This window comes from Uranotaenia lowii, chromosome 2, assembly GCF_029784155.1.
Source record: "Uranotaenia lowii strain MFRU-FL chromosome 2, ASM2978415v1, whole genome shotgun sequence".
In the NCBI taxonomy this organism is placed as follows: domain Eukaryota; kingdom Metazoa; phylum Arthropoda; class Insecta; order Diptera; family Culicidae; genus Uranotaenia; species Uranotaenia lowii.
In genome coordinates, this window is record NC_073692.1 from 245242359 (window position 1) to 245262790 (window position 20432).

Below are 20432 nucleotides of genomic sequence, written 5' to 3' on the forward strand. Positions count from 1 at the left end.
AACGGCGCAATAGATGGCACTGTTTTAAATCAATTTTCAACGTATTTTTTAGGTGTCAGAATTTGAAATTTTACACACTTTTTTGAAGATTTTTTGTTCGAGCTTGTACGTCTGTTCTCTGTGCTTATACTACCCCAGGAGGGATTCTCATTATGCCCCTAGAGTGACTGATTTTAAGCATTTGGCAAAAAAATTTCAAATGCATTTTTAAATGTTTTTATTTACTTTTTTCAGCCAGTTAGGAAATAGACTTTGTTAGTGCCTGATCACGAAACAATGACGTAACTCACAAATTTTAGCTATTGTCTATGGTTAAATGAGTGAAGGCTATTGTTTTATCTGTTGAACACATGCGGAATCGTATACCTTCGAGCTCGCCCATCGCCTATAGCTGTACCCAGCTAAGAGCCACTAGATGGTGCTGTTTTTAGGTTAACTTTAAGGGTTTTAAAATGGCCGACAATTTTAATAGTTACACACGAATTCGACACATTTTTGTTCGAGGCGCGTTGTCTGGTTCTCTGTAATGATAGTTCTGGCAAGTAAAAGGAAAGTTCTCATGCTAAATCAAGTAAATATTACGGATTTGGTTTTAGTTTATTAGAATATTATAATTTGAAAAATAAAACATGAATAATAGCTTAATGAATTGTTACCAGGAAAAATACACTTAAAATTATGAACATCTTTTTTTAAACATAATTGAACAATAACAGTCTGGTTAACATTGAAACAATGCATGGTGTTTGTTTTTTCAGATGATATTCTGGAGTATTTGGCGCTATTGATTCGTAACCATACGCCACTTTCTGAACAACAAAAGTCAGCAGAGTCAGGAAATCGTATCGTTGTCCGTTTTCGTTTAACTCGTGGCAGAGCTCTCGAATAAACCAGGAACCATTTTTAGTGTTCCGGAACGACATGAATCCAGGTATTGTTGCGAAGGCAAACAGAAAATCCGCATGCGTCGGAATACTGTAGCGAGCTACACCATCTTTTTCGATTTTGACGCCTGAGTCGAGTTCATTTCCTCGACAAGCTTGGATAAGAAATATCTTCGGTTTGCTGACCAATGTTGGGCAACGGTCTCCGGTGAATTGGGTCCAGATACTGGATATTTGGTATGGACAATCATGAGCGTAGATAATTTCTCCTTCATCGCCATGGGTTAGAATCGCTACGACTAGGCAGTCACTGTTACTGTGATCCATAACTGAAACTGAAATAGAAACATACAAATTAGGTAGGTACATTAAAATAAGTACACAAGATCGTGTGGAGGATGTTAAAAAATGTGTCGAAATATGTGTTATTATATATTTATTTATTTATTTATTGTATCACCTTCGACACAGATGTGTATACTTGTTAACTAATCCTTAATCTAAAAGAACACTTACTTAAATAAAAGTCGAAAAAGTAAAACATTATTAAAATGCCGACAAGAATTTTCCAGAGGGTTATTAAAGCCATATTGAGTACGATTATGTTTCAAATTGATCGATTGCGAATATTTGAAGCCGCATATAACGTGAAATAAATATAACAAGCCACTCAAACATCACCAAAACGCAAATCATTGGTCACTTAAAAAATATAGGAAAATTTGCCAAAACGTTCACGCTGCAAATTGCGAAACTAATCAATCATACAAAGTCTATTTTCCATTTCTTCAACTGAAATCCTTGTGAATTTTGAAATAAAAATTTACTTACTTGAAAAAAAAAATCTAATTTGAACAGTTTGGACGGTTTTTCGAATTGGTGTCGCGAAAACCGTATATGGTCCTAAATGCTACAAAATGTTCAATCATATCGTTTACGAAGAAACACTTAACATTTTTCTTCGACTACCGCATACAACAAACACCTCTGACACGCGTTAGCGTAGTTAAAGGTTTTTATTTATTTACATAGTATTCCGTCTCACGACATAAGTTGACGAACATAATTCCTAAAATTCACTCGGTCCATAACAACCGTTCTCCAATTCCTCGGGCACCCCACGTTCGCCAGATCACGCTCCACTTGGTCTAACCACCTCGCTCGTTGCGCCCCCGCTCGTCTTGTTCCTACCGGATTCGTAGCGAACACCTGTTTTGCAGGACAGTCGTCCGGCATTCTCGCAATATGTCCCGCCCAGCGTATCCGGCCAGCCTTCACCACCTTCTGTATACTGGGTTCGCCGTAGAGTCGCGCGAGCTCGTGGTTCATCCTTCGCCTCCACACTCCGTTCTCCTGTACGTCGCCAAAGATGGTCCTTAACACTCGTCGCTCGAATACTCCGAGTGTACGCAGGTCCTCCTCGAGCAATATCCATGTCTCGTGCCCGTAGAGAACAACCGGTCTAATGAGCGTAGTTAAAGGTCTACACGCAGCGAAAAGATTTTTTATTTCAAAGGAAAGTGCCGCAAAAACAAAGGATTTTTTCCTTTGAATTTGGGATAAATAAAAATTCCTTTGATTCAAAGGCATTTTCCTTTGTTTCAAAGAATTTTTCTTTTGAAAAATCTTTGAATCAAAATATTAATGCTTTGAAACAAAAAACAGTTCCATTTGATGCAAAGTTGTTCTCGTTTGCTACAATATAATTTAGATTTAGATTTAAAAGGATTGGTTCATTGAACCATTTTCCTTTTATTCCAATTGGAAGACATATTTTCTGTTGTCCCGAAGTTCCTATTAGGAATATTTTGAATAATAAGAAGAAAGAATTTACATTTTAAATTCATTTTTATTCATAACATTAACACTGACACTGGTTCACTATAATTTTGGTCCTAATTTTGGCCTGAGGGCATTCTTCTTGGGTCGCTCAATAGTGGTCATCCAACTGGTGATTACCGCTGAAGATCGGGCCAAAGATAACCAGACCGCTGGATTTGGGACGGAATCTGCCGTGGTCCTGTAATGCAAGAGTTTATATAAAATCTTAAACATTCACTTTTTGATTAATGGATTAACACACACTTACCATTCTTCATCCTGAATCCTCCTAAAGCTATCTCTGATTCACTAGTTTTGATTTTCAACACAACCGGACAAACTTTATTCGAAATTCGGTTCTTGCTCAATCCAAAATATCTTCTAAGTTTAAAATTTTAATTTAAAGAAATTATTCCTTTCTGTTGAAAACAATTCTCTTTGGTTGAAAGAAAATTTACTTTGTTTTTAACGAAATGTGCAATTGAACAAATTTCTTTTGAATCAAAGAATTTGTTTGAAATCAAAGTCCGAAATTATTCAGTTCAAAAAATTAATTCTTTCTTTCAAAAATTATTCATTTGAATCAGAACAATAATTCATTGATTCAAAAAGAACAGGATTTTGATTCAAAAAACTGAATGTTTTGAATCAAAGTCAGTTTTGTTTTGTATCAAAATCCAAGTTTTCTCTGCGTGTAGATGTCATTTTTGATCCACAACGTGGGTATATCTTTTTTTCAAGCAGCCATAAATTTGTTAAAACACTTTTACTAAACCTTATCTGTTCTATATTTTTTTATCCATCAGAGTGCTAGTAGTGTCGATTTGAAAATCCTCATAAAACAGCTGTACCAAATGTGATTTTCATTTTTACGTTATCACAAGTCGTAGATAAAGAAAATCGAAAAAAAAATGCTTCGAAATAAAGGTTGTACACGCAGAGAAAACTTGGATTTTGAAACAAAACAAAACTGACTTTGATTCAAAACACTCAGTTTTTTGAATCAAACTCCTGTTTTTTTTGAATCAATGAATTCTCGTTCTGATTCAAATGAATAATTTTTGAAAGAAAGAATTAATTTTTTGAACTGAATAATTTTGGAATTTGATTTTAAACAAATTCTTTGATTCAAAAGACATTTTTTCAATTGCATATGTCTTTTGAAACAAAGTAAATTTTCTTTCAACCAAAGAAAAATGTTTTCAACAGAAAGGAATAATTTCTTTAAGTTAAAACTTCAAACTTAGAAGATAATTTGGATTGAGCAAGTACCGAATTTCGAATAAAGTTTGGCCGGTCGTGTTAAAAATCAAAACAAACAAAAGTGAATCAGAGATAGCTATTTAGGAGGATTCAGGATGAGGAATGCATACCATGGTAAGTGCGTGTTAATCCATTAGTCAAAAAGTGAATATTTAAGATTTTATATAAACTTTTGCATTGTTACAGGACCACGGCTGATTCCGCCCAAAATCCAGCGGTCTGATTATCTTCGGGCCGATCTTCAGCGGCAATCACCAGTTGGATGACCGGAGTTGCTTCCGGAAGTTTATTGAGCGGTCCAAGAAGAATGCCCTCAGGCCAAAATTTAGGACCGGTTAATTCCATTATAGTGAACCATAGTGTTTGTGTTAAGTTTGTAATAAAAATGAATTTAAGATGTAAATTGTTTCTTTTTATTGTTCAAAATTCATAATTGGAACTTCTGAACAACAGAAAATATTTCTTCCAATTGGAATAAAAGGAAATAGTTCAATGAACCAATCCTTTTAAATCTAAATCTAAATTACATTGTAGCAAACGAAAAAGACTTTGCATCAAATGAAACTGTTTTTTGTTTCAAAGCATTAAGATTTTGACTCAAAGATTTTTCAAAAGAAAAATTCTTTGAAACAAAGGAAAATGTCCTTGAACCAATGGAATTTTTATTTATCCCAAAATCAAAGGAAAAAATCCTTTGTTTTTGCTGCACTTTCCTTTGAAATAAAAAATCTTTTTTCTGCGTGTAGTCGTGGTAGATTAGCTATTCAGCGCAGCGAAAAGATTTTTTAATTCAAAGGAAAGTGCCGCAAAAACCGAGGAAAATTTCCTGTGATTTTGATATAAATAATTTTTTTTGTTTCAATTGCATTTTCCTTTGTTCCGAAGAGTTTTTCTTTTGAAAAATCTTTGATTCAAAATATTAATGCTTTGATTCAAAAAAAGGAAAAGGAAAAAAACGTTGAAATAAATGAAACTGTTCATTTTGAATCAAAGCATTCATTTTTTGTTTCTACAAAAACTTGCTCGCGTAAAAAATTGCTCAAATACGATACGTAGTTAGATTTGATTTCATTACTGCTATCAAATGCGTCGATCGATTATCTTCGTAATTTTTTAAAAGAGAGATAAAAGTTTAAGCAATCAAATGCTGTTTCTGGTTTTTCGGAAAAAACAACTGCACAATTTTCTAAAAATAGGATAGCACTGAGGTCGTACTTTTACCCCACCATACTCTATATTATGTTTTGTACTTTTATCGGACCTCATAAGGGGTGGGAAACTTTTCCGAAAATAAAATTTCTCTGTAAATGAAGAAAATAATGTAACACCGAAGAAAGTTAATTTTTGTCCTAGAAGATATACGCTGTCAACTTTCGCTGGAAATCTATCTTCTTCGATAATTTTTGCCCCTGAAGGTAGGCACTACACGGAAAAAAATTGCATGGGTTTTTCAAATACAAGATCATGATAATTTTACTATATCCATCATTTAGTATTTTCAACCATGATTTAGTATTTTCTACAAAAAATCTGGGCGATAATACTACGACATAGTATTTTTACTATGAGAACTTTGACAGCTCATAGTAATTTCTTCGTGTCTAAATTACCATGCGCATGATATTTAGATTTTGCACGATTCGTGTGCTTGTAATTACTATGCGCATGATACTTTTGACACATCGTCCAGTCGGTTGCAGTTTCGGTACCAGGAAAAAATAATGTTGCCCCGCGGGTACGTCAATTTGGAATCTCCGGCGTGAATAAGTGTTTCGGTCGATTGTGATGTGCACCTGGGGCAGGCCTCACAACGCTGATGTGACCAGTCGGCTGATGACTAATGCCCCGGCGGAGGAGGCAAACCAACAAGAAACTGTTGCTGTTGACGAAAAAGTCTCAACGAGCCTTCAATCCGACGCACCAAGAGCCGAACAACATATCGGTCTGGTTGGAAATGCTGTTTTCAGGTTAGTGAGATTGTGTTCTTTTTGTTTCACATTTTTTCGAATCTTGTGTAGGCAAAAAAGTTTCACAGTTTTTTTTTTTATTTGTTTTAGTTCAGCGAATGCGATTCTCGAGTTCCCCAACCGTGGGAACCTCCCTCGATGGTGTATCCAGTGAAGATTTCAGCAATTGGCCAACGTCGGAGGACAATAATAGGACGAAGGATGGTAACCGGTGAACTGGCGCACTTTAAGCGGGACGCAGTTTCACCACATCTGCCGGTCCGGAAAATGCATGCAGTCTTTGAGGTGAGTGAAATTTTGTTTTTTTACTAATTTTTCTACTGCCTTTGGGATACGCAAACTGAACAGTTTTTCTAGTTCCTATAATTAATTGTTTCCCTGTTTTCTAATTTTCATTTCAGACTCTAAGTGTAATCAGAAAAGCTGTAAGCTTCGACGCAACCCCAGTTTCCCGACCGTGGATGGTCGTAAAATCATAAAATGAGTTAAAAAATAAAAATTTTAATTGGTAACAAATGAATTTTATTTACAAGCCTTTATATCATGCCGCATGGTAATTTTGTAAAATAGACCATGATACGATACTCCTTTTAATGTGTTATTTCAATAATGGAAAATTGCACTTTTACAATGCTCGAAGAAAAAAAACTCATCCTATCATTAATAGTTTTACTACGAATGCAGTCGAAATTACTATGCGCAGCCAAAATTAACACAAAGTAAAATTACTATGCGCATGGTAATATCAAGAACAAAACATTATTGACTCAAAAATATGGTTGCGTGTTGTTCATTTAAACCACGGATTTAGTAATTTTACTATGCTTTTTTTTTGTGTGTACCATTAACATTTCTTTGATGTAAGGCCGGAGCAAATATCAATTTCTTCTTTTGTCAAATTGTCAAAAATCGTTCATACATATACATACATAAATATATGACGGACCAGCGAAAAGCGCATGAAGTTCAATATAATGTTACTTTGATTTATCGGCCTAGCGGTGAAAAGTGATGTCCTTTTTAGTAGGGACATCTAAAGATTATGAAATTTTTTATATAGATGGATAGAAGGTTAGAAGAAATGAAAGATGGTGAAAATGAGCGGGTAGAATTTGTCTAGAAGCATTACCATCACATACCAAATTTTTGTTCCTCACGAGCCTACTACTATGAAGTGGTAGATACAGATAGAGTTGCATCTACCACCACACATTAGTAGGCTTAGCGTGGTCCGCCCCACAAGCGAGAACTTGTAGTGCGGACGAACTACAAGTTCTCGCTTGTGGGGCGGACCACGCTAAGCCTACTAATGTGTGGTGGTAGATGCAACTCTATCTGTATCTACCACTTCATAGTAGTAGGCTCGTGAGGAACAAAAATTTGGTATGTGATGGTAATGCTTCTAGACAAATTCTACCCGCTCATTTTCACCATCTTTCATTTCTTCTAACCTTCTATCCATCTATATAAAAAATTTCATAATCTTTAGATGTCCCTACTAAAAAGGACATCACTTTTCACCGCTAGGCCGATAAATCAAAGTAACAAACAAAAATTACGGTGGTTACCCAAGCAACCAGAATTCCCTTAAAAAGGTTCCAGAGAAGCTTAATCAGGTCTTGTTTGTGTCTGAAGGGAATGCTAATCAGCCCAAAATTTAAGTTCTTAAAGCTACTTTCAAGTTCGTTTAGGTGGGTGTAGAGAACGCAATTCAGCTTCTAAGAGAATGTCAAGAAACTTCTACGCGCCGAAAAAAAAAACCGATTGACAGATTGCTCTGACAAACAGATGTCAGATTGCTAGGTTGCCGGTCTATCATGGTCTATCTCATTGGTTTTAATTATATTGTTTTGATTACAAAAGCTGCTTACACGCCTAGGGAATTGAACCGCTGCTCTCTAGATTGCAATGAAACTCACCAGCCTCTCGACCAATCCAGCAATAGATCATTGCCATTGTAATAATTAGTATTTAAACTCAATATCATTTGAGATGATTGAATAGGTTGGTCAATAGTTTTTTCCTTATATCGTTTGAAGGACTTTCAGTACACAATATGAATAATAACAATAATTCGCATCATCAAAAATTTATTCGAATATCTTAACATTTATGAGAAAAATTCGAAAAAATCTTGAATTCCATTTGTAAATATCAGTACAGATATAAACAAAACAAATACCATGACAAGAAATTGACAGACATTTTTGACATGTAGCTTAGAATTCCCATATAGGTTCTTTAAAACACCTTCAAGTATCTTAATGGTGCGTTTTAGGATGTTACGCGAACGTTATCGACCTTCTTGAAAGACATTTTTGACATGTCGCTCAGAATTCCCATATAGGTTCTTCAAAACACCTTCAAGTATCTTAATGGTACGTTTTAGAATGTTACGCGAACGTTATCGACCTTCTTGAAAGTAGTTCCATTAAATGCGCTTAGAAGTTCCGTTATCGATAGTTTATGCTTTCAAAGGGCGATAGAAGTTTCTGAGTAACTTTTACGCGACAAGAGTCACCTGAAGTTCCCGTAAAACATTTTTTCAGCCAAATGTGAACTTCGGAGTTCGGAGTTAAGTAAAAACGTGACTTTTGGTTGCTTGGGTAATCTCTTCATAAAGTTCAATATAATATTATAACATTAAAATACAGATAGAAAATTGGAAAAATAAAACGTTTGATAACGGGCGAAGAGAATTGATTTAGAGATATTTTTTCACATGTTGGTTGATTTCATCGACCAAATGTTTCAAAAAGGAATAGAATTAACTCTCCTACTGCGCTAATTTATTCTTATTGAGTGAAGATAAACTTAAGTTTTTAAAGGAGTCTTTTTTTTCATAATCATTTTGAATTATGAAAACTTTCCTCAACGAAATGTAAAGTCGTCTGTATTTTATCGTTCACCAGAGTTCCGAAAATCAATCAAAACAAACACTCAGGATGCGTTTCCTGTTGGAAACATTCTGATTGTATAATGGGATAGCGCCTCTCGCAACTGCTTCGCCTGGCTGGTATGCAATCTCGATCAGCGCTCCTATCAGCTATGCAAACCGAGTCATTCAGAATCATCGGATTAGCAAACATCGCATATCGGAGATGAGTGAGATACAAACTGATCCATTCTGAATGTAGCTCACTCAGTATCTGCCTGAATTATATGAAATTCAAAATTATTTTTTGCAGGACGAGAAAAATCAAACAGTTGTGCGGGACACCATAAATTCTCAGTAGTTTTAACGTGACGGACGACAGTTTAATAAGAGAACTTGTAAAAATTGAAAAACCCGGCGAAAGTTAACATCTTTTCGCTCACAAACACAACTACAATTTGATTTTGATCAAACTGATGTTAAAAAACGTTATAACAACAAATAAATTTATGAATTTGCTATATATCAAATCAAACAAAATACGCTAATGATCGGCTTCATGTATCACTCACTCACTGCCTGATCCATTCACCCCGGAGTTCGTACGAGACCAGCTATTTTTTTTTAAATACCGTAAACTGGGGTAACTTTGATCATCGGGGTAACTTTGACCAACATGAAATTTTTTCAGATATTCATCATTAAATAAATCTGAAGTTAAAATATTCGAAAACTGTTTTCTACGTTTGAAAGCCTATAAATTGAGTTTGAAATAGGCTAAATTTGGTTTGTAGTTGAAGATTTTTTCATATTGTTTGTATGTATGTATGAATGTTAGAACCACCAGTGGCTGATAGGTCTTTCGACAAGAGGTTACTTGCTCAAGATCCCAAATTTGCCGAGATACTCCGGCTGGCTTGAACCCACAATCCATTGTATATCAGTTTTCCGCTCGTGTGATGCCCTGTCCTACTCCCACGAATCCAAATAATAGAGTTTAGCTATTTTACTATTTTATTAAATGAAATTGAAAATGATCAATGCTCTGAGTTATATTTAGCTGATTTGATTCCTTTGTTGAACAAAACCTCTTCAAAATAACTTTGTTCAAATCTTCAATTCAAATCGAATAAAATTCCTTCCTAGTTCTGAATAGACATCTTCACTTGACAAATCAACACCAACAACAAGCAATGTGCTCGGATTGAAATCGATTTCTATTGCCAGTATTCCCGAAAAAGTTATCTAACCAACACACCAGGAATTTTCATTAAGTTAATTATTTACTACAATGACTAACTTCGAAAAAATTCTTAATAAAGGAAAACAAGAATGTAATTTAAGGACTGCCGAAGAAAAATGCTGCCGCGAAAAAAAACTACCGTTCTCGAGCAAGTTGGCCAACTTTGGTAATCTAGTTGAAGATTTTTTTATATTACTCAAAATGTAGTTTTGAAGCTTTAAAATATCTGTTTTTTCGAAGATGGCGCAAACAAACACCTCTCCTGATAAAATGTTAGCATTTAGAAGCAAATGGGTTGTTTTATATGAAAGTTCAACTTTTTTCCTTTGTATAGGTATAGTTTTAGAGTTATTTTCATGGTTTTTCTATGATAATTTTTGGATATTAAGAAAAACGTGTTGAGAGTGCAAACCCTGCGTACATCTCTAATTGCGCTCCCCTTCGATGACGCTGAATGCGTCCCTGTTTTTATCGCAGCTGTCAAATGCTGCTAATGGACTGTTTCCGTTTTTGTTAACACTCTTAAATTAGACCTCGAACAATAAACACGTTTCTTTTTGTTAACGCGAGTGTCCGAGTATTATTTTGTTCTCCGTCGTCCGAATTGCCCATAACACTTTAGGTTATCGGCCCAGGAACCGCGAGTTGCGCGTAAAAGTGTCGGGAATGATGGATGAGGAGAAAAGTGATCGATTCTTGTTGCCCTTGATGGATGGGTCGAACTTCAGCGCGTGGAAGTTCTGGATGTGGGTGCTGCTGGAGGAACGTGATCTCCTTGCATGCATTGCCACGGAAGCGGCTGATGTTGAGGCTCTTTGGGAGCAGGAAGGTGATACGGCGGCTGAGCGAAAGCAAAAGGAGGTGGCTCTCGAGAAGCGCCAGAAGCAGGATAGAAAGTGCAAGAACTTGCTGGTATCCAGAATCCACGATACGCAGCTGGAATATATACAGGAACATGCAACACCGAAAGCTATTTGGGATGCATTGATTCGTGTATTCGAACGCAAAAGTATTGCCAGCCGGATGTACCTCTACAGACAGATACTGAACCTGCGATTCGACTCGGGCAGCCTCCAGGAACATTTCCTCAAATTCGATCGCCTGGTGCGGCAATATCGTGGAACCGGTGCAGTGTTGGCGGATTTAGATGTGATTTGCCATCTACTGGTCACCCTTGGATCGGCATTTTCGACAGTCGTCACCGCCCTCGAGACGATGCCCGAGGAAAACCTGAATCTGGAATTCGTCAAATGCCGCTTGCTCGACGAGGAGATAAAACTCAGAGGAAATGGCGTTGAGTTGGAATCCCCAAAATCGTCTGGAGCAGCTTTCGTTGGATCGAAGAAGCCTCGCAAGAAGAAGAAGCCGCTAAGGTGCTGCGGATGCCAAGAAGAAGGACACAAGATTTCGGAGTGTCCAAAGAATCAGCAGCAGTCCTACCGAGGCACCAAGCAGGAGAAGCCGAAATCTAAGGCAAATTTGGCAAACGCGAAAACAGTTTCGTTTGTCACTTTGACCGGCAAGAACGATTTTTCGGGACACCGGCGAGTGCTGTGGTTTATTGACTCGGGGTGTTCAGATCATTTAGTGAAAGACAAGTACCTGTTCCAAGAAATGAAACCCCTGAAGAAACCTGTGGCAATCGCGGTAGCCAAAAACGGCGAGTCAATTGAAGCTCGGTACATCGGGACAGTGCGTTTGTTTTCGATAGTAAATCGCGAGTGTATTCCGTGTGAAGTAAACAATGTACTTTACGTGCCATCGTTGCGGTACAATTTGTTCTCCGTGTTGAGCGTCGAACGGAAAGGTATGAGAGTTGTGTTCGATGACGGGAAAGTTGAAATCTGGAACAATTCCGAACTCGTTGCAACCGGGTCGCGTCGCGGCAAGTTATACGAACTGGACTTTTATACCGAAGAAGAGTGCCAAAGTGAATCGTTGTTGGCTTGCGGTCGGATCGCGAAAAGTTTGGAACTGTGGCATCGTAGATTCGGACATGTAAACAACCATCAGCTCGAACAGCTGATCCGTAAGAATATGGTGCACGGTTTACCGGTCGCGGAGTGTGACGTTTCGGACAAAAGTGTCGTAGTGTGCGAGCCATGCATCGTTGGCAAACAAACGCGTCAACCCTTCGCGTCGTTTGAGGGTAAACGATCGTCGCGAATTCTGGAGTGCGTTCACTCAGATGTGTGCGGGCCAATTAAGCCGGTTGGTCGGAACGGTGAGCGGTTTTTCGTGACGTTCACAGACGATTGGAGTCACTTCGCCATGGTGTACCCGATGCGGCAGAAGCGGGAGGTGCTTGAGTGTTTTAAGCACTACGAAGCTTTGGTGTCGGCAAAGTTTTCGGCCAAGATTTCCAGATTCAAATGCGACAATGGAGGAGAATACCAAAACAAGGCTTTTATGAAGTTTTGCCGTCGGAAGGGAATACAGGTTATGTTCACTGTGCCTTATACCCCTGAACAAAACGGCACGATCGAGAGGATGAATCGTACCCTCGTCGAGCGTGCTAGGGCTATGTTGCAAGACGCGAAAATTGAATTTTGGGTGGAAGCGGTCGAGACCGCTGCGTACGTTGTGAATCGGTGTCCGACGAGAGCCAACGATTGCGACAAGACGCCTGCTGAGCTGTGGGAAGGACGAAAGCCGGACGTGTCAAAACTGAGAGCTTTTGGGTGCGTCGTATACGTCCACGTCCCAAAGGAACGCCGCAAGAAATTGGATGCGAAGGCGTGGAAGGGAATATTCGTCGGATATTGCCCCGCTGGATACAGAGTATGGAATCCTGCAACGAAATCAGTGGTTCCGGCTCGAGACGTCGATTTCCTGGAGACGGCGGTTCCGGTTGGAGAGCTGAAGCAGCAGAACAGTGATGAGGTAGTATACCTCGAAGAAAACAGTGATAAAGAAGAAGAAAACAGTGGTAAAGAAAAAGACAACAGTGCTAAAGAAGGAGAAAACAGTGCTAAAGAAGAAGAAAACAGTGTCCAAGAAGATTGTACAAGTGAATATGAAGAAGATGAACTGTTCTCTAGTATAATCGAAGAAGATGCGGAAGAGGAATCGGAGATCACCGGAAGTGGCTCTGGTGGTAGGTCGGTTCGAGTACGTAAAGCCCCTGTGTGGCATCAGGACTACGAGGTGGATGCTAGTTTTGCCTTAAATGCACTGTCGTATGTGGAGGACCTCCCAGAGTCACTGTGCGAGATGCGGAAGCGTAGCGATTGGGCTTTGTGGCAGCGGGCGATGCAAGACGAGATGGATTCGTTGGAGCGAAACGGAACGTGGACCTTGTCGAAACTACCGGAAGGAAGAAGCGCCATATCGTGCAAATTGCTTTTCAAAGTGAAGCCAGGTAAGGATGGGCAACCAGCTCGGCACAAGGCGAGGGTTCAGCCAGAAGCGAGGATTTGATTATTTGGAGACGTACTCCCCAGTGGCCCGGCTAGACACGTTGCGAGCAGTGTTGGCGTTGGCAAATAGTGCAGGAATGGTCGTCCATCAAATGGACGTAAAGACGGCCTTCCTAAATGGTGATTTGTCAGAAGAAATATACATGTGTCAGCCGGAAGGCTTTGTGAAGAAGAAAGATCTCGTCTGCCGATTAAATCGCTCGCTCTATGGACTGAAACAAGCTTCGCGACAGTGGAATGAACGCTTTAACGCATTCGTGAAGAAAATTGGGTTTACCCGAAGTGCAAATGACCTCTGTCTGTATACACGCGATAACGGACCAGATCCGGTGATCATTGTTATTTACGTTGATGATGTGCTAGTGGTCAGTCCCTCTGAAAAACTTGTCCGGAGTGTAAAAGTGTGTCTCGCGAAGAAGTTTGAGATGACTGACCTGGGTGAAGTCCGTCATTTTCTAGGAATGAAGATAGAAAGGGACAAGTCGAAGAAAGTCCTACGTATCACCCAGCGTCGTTACCTGGAAAGCCTCCTTTCTCGTTTCCAGATGGAGAACTGCCGTCCAATCGCTACGCCCATGGAGAACCGTCTCAAGTTAGCGAAAGGAGAAGAATCCAAGATGACCACACAACCGTATCGTGAACTCGTAGGGTGTGTCATGTACGTGTCGCTTACGTCCCGGCCGGACTTGGCTGCTACCGCCAATTATTTCAGCCAGTTCCAGGCCTGCCCTAACGAAGAGCACTGGGTGCAGCTACGTCGTGTGCTCCGATACGTGAAAGGTACACTGAATTATGGATTGGTGTATGAAGCAAGCGTCGATGGCCCGATGCTGGAAGTTTATACGGATGCTGATTGGGCCAGTGACATTGTGGATCGTCGCTCGGTGTCTGGCGCCGTTTTCAAGTTGTTTGGTGCCACGGTGAGCTGGATCGCTAAGAAGCATGCAACTGTATCTCTGTCCTCAACGGAAGCCGAGCTGGTTGCCCTTTGCAAAGCTGCGTGCCACGGCCAGTGGTTGATCCGAGTCTTGAAGGATTTGGGACTATCCGTCGTTGAACCAGTTCCGTTCCACGAAGACAATCAGTCGACTATAAAGATCGTTTCTAACCCAAAGGATACACACGGTAAACAAAGTTACTCTGTTCTGTATAAAAATCCATACAGATTCGAGAAAAGTGTCTCCACTTAGTTTTATGTTTGGGCGCTTTACACAGAGCGTGAGCAAAAAGCTTTTACACATTCGAAAGCTTTCACCCAGTTAGTCAATTCTGTATATTTTGAAGGGATGCCAGCAATTAAGAAATTGTTTTCTCACGAATAAAATAAATTTCAGCAAATTAAAAATGATTTCTCTAAAAAATATTATTAACTCTAATTCTTTATTTATAAACATACATTTTGATAAATATAAAACTGCGCATACAAACATATACATATAAAAAATATCTAAATTTAAATCAATTCTGCGGTGATTGACGTAGATCCCGCTGATGTCATGGTGGTATTAATGATGTTTTTCAGCTTCCTCAGATTTCAATGAGACTGCTTGTGATGTGGTACTTCAGCTGGCCTTGGAGGTATGCCGTGGGGGGAATTGGGATCTTTAAAACCAATTGTTAGTTAGTTAAAAAATAAAATTTGATTGATTGAACCTACCTGTCAAGAATCTTTAGAAGAACTCGATAGTGTCGTTTTGTTCTACCGTGGCTTGTTTGGTACCGAGCATAAGAGACCACAGTCCAATTCCGAATAAAAATAAAAGGAAGCTTGCCGGATTTATTTTTTACTTTCTCTCCAGCGTCCACTCTTGCTCCTTCATACTTGATAATCTAAACCGTTTGAGGTTGGTATCACCTGGAAGTGGATTTTTTAAAAGATTTTTAAATCTTATGGTAAACTTAAAATAAAACAAAAATACGTTGATCGGACCGCTCCTTCGTCCAGAGACACGGGGACTGCAATTTTTCTGCTGGTGAAAGTTCGTCCAGCTTTTCCCATGAGCTTTGCTTGGTGACATGCTAGGTTCGTTTGTCCGGAGCCTTATGCTCCGTCCATCCGCTGACCACCGACGGAACCACCATCGTAACGTAGGAATAGCACCAGGAGCTGCTCCACTGGCTCCTCCCATTGGAGCAGCACCTGGAGGTCTACATCCGGATGGAGGTACACTGAAATAGATGCCCTCCGTCGACCACCAGACCGGCAATTTGTTCTTGTCAGGCTTTGACTGGCATCCCTTTTGACTACCATTCCAGCAACAACAACTTTTTATACAGAAATGTTTAAACGATGTCAATTATTTAGTCACTTCTGTATTTTGGCAACCCAAATTTGATTTGGGGTTATACATATTTTGAGCATCAGAGGGTTAGTTACAACCAAGGTGTAATTACAATACATTTTATGAGTTGCTGAGTTTTTCCGTGCAGGTCGCTTGAAACATATTGATGTCAAGCATTTCTTCGTACGAGATTTGGTTGAGAGCGGATGCATCAAGGTCGACTACGTTCCATCAGCAGAACAGCAGGCGGACATCTTAACCAAGAGTCTTCCTGCCCCGGCATTCAGGAGATTGCGTGCCAGTCTAGGATTGGCTGACTGCAGTGTTTGAGCGGGCGTGTTGAGAGTGCAAACCCTGCGTACATCTCTAATTGCGCTCCCCTTCGATGACGCTGAATGCGTCCCTGTTTTTATCGCAGCTGTCAAATGCTGCTAATGGACTGTTTCCGTTTTTGTTAACACTCTTAAATTAGACCTCGAACAATAAACACGTTTCTTTTTGTTAACGCGAGTGTCCGAGTATTATTTTGTTCTCCGTCGTCCGAATTGCCCATAACACTTTAAAACGGACATTTCAACTGCTCAATTTTCATAGAGAGCAAAAAAGTGGCAGCGAATGCTTAAAATATAAAATTTGATGAAGGTTCCGTTGTATGATAACCAAACAGAGGCTGTCTAAGAACTACTTATTTTTTAAATGAAAAACTTTGATTTTCCTGTGTTTGTGTTCGATTGATTAAAAAATATTCCAAAGTTTCGGAAATAAATAATCTGAAGATAATTTAATTTTGTTGTTTTTCAACAACAGTTATTCTTTGCATTTACGGTCAATGGTTAATTAATTCTTGATTTCTATGTAAAAAGCAAAAAATTGTAAAACTAGGATTCAGAAAATGCTATATTGCCATTTGGACCTTTCCACTTGTTCCTACAGCAGATGTAATTTTAAAATTTTCTTCTGGATCTATAAAAATCCGTGTGCCAGGTCACAAGACTCAATTATCGCTTTAGTACGATTTTATAGATATTTTATTCAAAAATATATAGAATATTAGCGCAGTTAACTAAAGAGCCGCAGCTTTACATCAAAAGAGCATTTTTGCCCCTAAATGTATGCAGCAAAATTGTCCATCTTTTGAGTATATTTGTTTTTGAAAAAAAAAAGCGTTGAAAAATTCAATTGAGTCCAAACAAAAAATTACTGTTATTGATGTTCTAAGCTTTCTGTGCTAATTGGCATCGAAACAATAATTTTGAAGATGTTGAGATACGTTAAAATCCAAGTTATCCCGAAACATGAAATCTGGTATTGTATCAAACATTCAGCTATAGCCACTAATGTCGTTGTATATTCTGCTATCAATGATCATGCTTTATACTCCTTACCTCAGAAAGTATTTTAACCCTTCGTTTCATAAAGTAACAAATTTGCAACAATTAATGTATGGAAAAAGTGAAAAATCGAATTTTATTTTAATTTTTTTCTTGATGTATTCATCATTTCCAACTGTTTAAAAAGATTTTTGAAGAAAAATAAAAAATCATGAAATGAAGGGTTAAAACTTTTTAGTGTTACAGAAAAGCAACCCCTTCCAAAGCATTAGAAAATGAATAAAAAAAAAAGTGATCAATGTTCCCCCCGAATTACGGAAGGTATAAGTTATTTAAAAGAAAGTTTTTAATTGTAAAGCACAATACCTTTCTCAGTAATCTGCAGAATATCCTTCAATCGTTTATCGCGGTATATGTCCACCTCGAAGCCAAGCCTTTCCAAAGATTCACCCAGCATTTTGCAATCCACTTCGCCACCTTCTCGGGCAGCCAATTTCACGTTCGGCACCGAAAACACGGCATGAGTAAAAATTACCGCTTTTCCGCGATTTTTATGATTCATTGGGTAGTAGGAAGAGTATCGCTCAATTGTGTACGCCGGAGAAACAACGGATACCCGGGTACCGGAACCAGCTGTTGACTGCCTCGGAAAACCACCTTTTCGCCCAAACATGATTGATTTTTGGCAGTGAACTCTGAAAGCGAAATCAAAGATGAAATTTACATTCTTACTTCCAGGCAGCGGTGGATAGAATATTGAAAAGTTGTGCACTTGCTCGAACGAAACAAAGAACTATGGCCACACGAGAGCGCGTTTATACTTTCTGTTGATATACTTTGTCTTTCGGTACAAACGCGCATCTGCGTGTCCTTGGCGTGACATAATTTCACAAACAAACACCAAGTTCATTGACACATTTCGAATCGAATCAGACTATTGCTTGTACATCACTTTCAATTCCCTCCATAATGAATCCAATGTGCTTATGTGACTATGTGATACTGTGCTAAGTATTTAAATAAGATAGGTACCTGAATATTTATTAAAAAGCTAGGACCAGATGACCCGGTTGAAGATTCCGTCTTGATCTTGAATAATCCTGTACAATTAGGGCACTCTCTATACAATCCAATCTGTTCGTACAACGATTTGATACTAACTGCTTGACTAAGCCGGAACAAAAAACTATCAGAAATGACTTCATCCTACCGAATTGTTGTGTTATTATGACGGTATGGAAGAAACAGTCCACGCAAGTATGCGAGCAACAACCACCCCCGAAATTTGAAGAATGTTTCTCTCTCAAAGAGATGTCATGTTTTGAAATGCGGACCTGCTCTGTTGATATTTTATGAATGAATGTACGACTGGCAGAGTACGTTGCGTCTGCGAAGGTATATGCTCGAATATTAGCCAAAAAATGTTACGGCTAGGTTCGTTTTTAGAAATAAGGAAACATCATGGTTTCACTAATCTTTCTTTTGCATCTTTTCTATGAATCACTTCTTATTAAAAATATTCTTCCCAGCTGACGACGGGGTTGAGAAAAATGATTTCATTCTGCTGCGTAAGGATTAGGGGAGAACTGTAGAACACGCACCAGCAAAGTAAGATGACACACAAGTTAGTTTTTCACAAACTAACGCCGACCTATGACTACGAATGTTTTTCTTCAATTTTGTTGTGGCGAACAAGTTAAAAAAAATACCAATAAGACTTAAATTCCTAGATACAGAAGGACTAATCGAATAATTGGAGTACCGTAATCCGGGGTAAGATTGCTCACTTTTTTTCAATATTTTTCGATAATTTTTTTCTGTTAAAGGGAATGTGGCATGTTTCGTATTTCTAAAACCAGTACGGGGCTCCTATGAACGTAAAACATGGTTGCGGAAACTTATTAGACTACCTTCAATTTGATTTAAAAATCGATTTCGTCTCTGTTTAGAATTTGATGCTTTGAGGTTACATTGATCAGTCTCTATTTTGACGGTATTAACGAGTTTTTTTTTATCACAAAGGATACAAAAAACTTTCTAAATTTCTTTGTTCCTTGGTTTAGATTTCTAAGCTATCCAAAAAAACAACATCGCGATCCCTAATGTATTAAGGCCGAACAACAATTAAAATCGATTGATGGATAGTGATGCTGCATACATTAAGGGGCTAAATTTTTAACATTACTAAAAAAAAATTAACTACAAAAACAAATGAAATGTTGCTGAATCAAAGAAATCGAAAGATTCCTTTTAATTCAAATTTTAATTCAAATATCGAAAATTTACCTCCATCTATAATTTTGTTACTACACCAAAACTATAGGTTTACTAAGGAAAAAATTTGATTTGACAAAAAGTTATAAAAACAGCAACCTTTGAAAATTCGTATTGTATTTTGTCAATCTAAAAATGCAAAAATATGCCAAATTACGTCAACTATCAAAACCTTTTCTCAAAATTTATCTGGGATAACTTAAACAATTTTGACAGTGCATTGATTGAAAAATACGCTTTTTACACCACTTTTTTACATTTTTTGTGGTCCGGATCTTAAAACTTCAAAAAATATATCCTTATACGCAACATACACAGCAATTTTTTTTTTTTTGCTGGAAACCAGCAGAATTTTGCTGGTTTTTGTCCCGCTGACTTTCCAGCAACTTAAATTGCTGGAAAAACGGCAAACGTTAATGCTGGTTTCCAGCAATCCAAATAGCTGGAAAATCAGCAAGACAAACAAACTCCATAATGGGGAAACTCGATTGCTGATTTTCCAGCAAACTAGATTAATAGAGCAAACTAGACAGTTCAGCAATTTGAAAACCGATTGCTGATTTTTAAGGAAAAATGACAAGAACACAACCGATTGCTGAAATATTCAGCAATTCGAAAACCGATTGCTGGTTTCCAGCAAAAATTTGGATTGCTGAACGTTTCCAGCAATTTTTTTTTGCTGGAAATCGAGGCAAAAATTTACTGTGTATAGCTTCTAACTTCAGATTTCTTGAACATTGAGGGAATTTTGTTTAGCATTCAGTTATTGCGGAAATTGCACCTATTTAGACTCCTGTGCAAATAATTTCCACGCAGAAATATTTTCGCACTGACGCACACATAGACACCCGTATCAGTTTTTCAAATCAGCCGTTGCTCGCTTCTGATTTTCGAATCACATTTCCAAACGGCATAATCGTTATTGTTTTAACGATTGATATGCTTTTTATGTTACTTACTTACTTACTTAAAGATCCCGCGCCGATCCTCCGGTGCATAGGGCCGTTATTGTTTTGGCGAAAATTATTATGAAATGCGAACCAAGGAGTTTTAAAACGAAAATTGACCGATCA

At 38.2% G+C, this 20432-nt stretch overlaps 1 protein-coding gene across 2 annotated transcripts; it reads right to left on the bottom strand.

Moving 5' to 3' along the window:
• Positions 1-578: 578 nt before the first annotated feature.
• On the bottom strand, positions 579-18512 carry LOC129747990 (caspase-like). 2 transcript variants are annotated; one of them, XM_055742439.1, is made up of 3 exons: positions 18118-18512; positions 17452-17780; positions 579-1219 (listed from the first exon to the last, which is right to left on the bottom strand). In XM_055742439.1, exons 2-3 carry the CDS (start codon positions 17756-17758, stop codon positions 693-695), a joined length of 834 nt encoding a protein of 277 aa, XP_055598414.1. In that variant the 5' UTR covers positions 17759-17780; positions 18118-18512; the 3' UTR covers positions 579-692. The 2 variants fall into 2 exon arrangements, with proteins under 2 accessions (XP_055598414.1, XP_055598415.1); XM_055742440.1 differs by lacking the exon at positions 18118-18512 and adding an exon at positions 17862-17996.
• Between the last annotated feature and the right edge of the window lie 1920 nt (positions 18513-20432).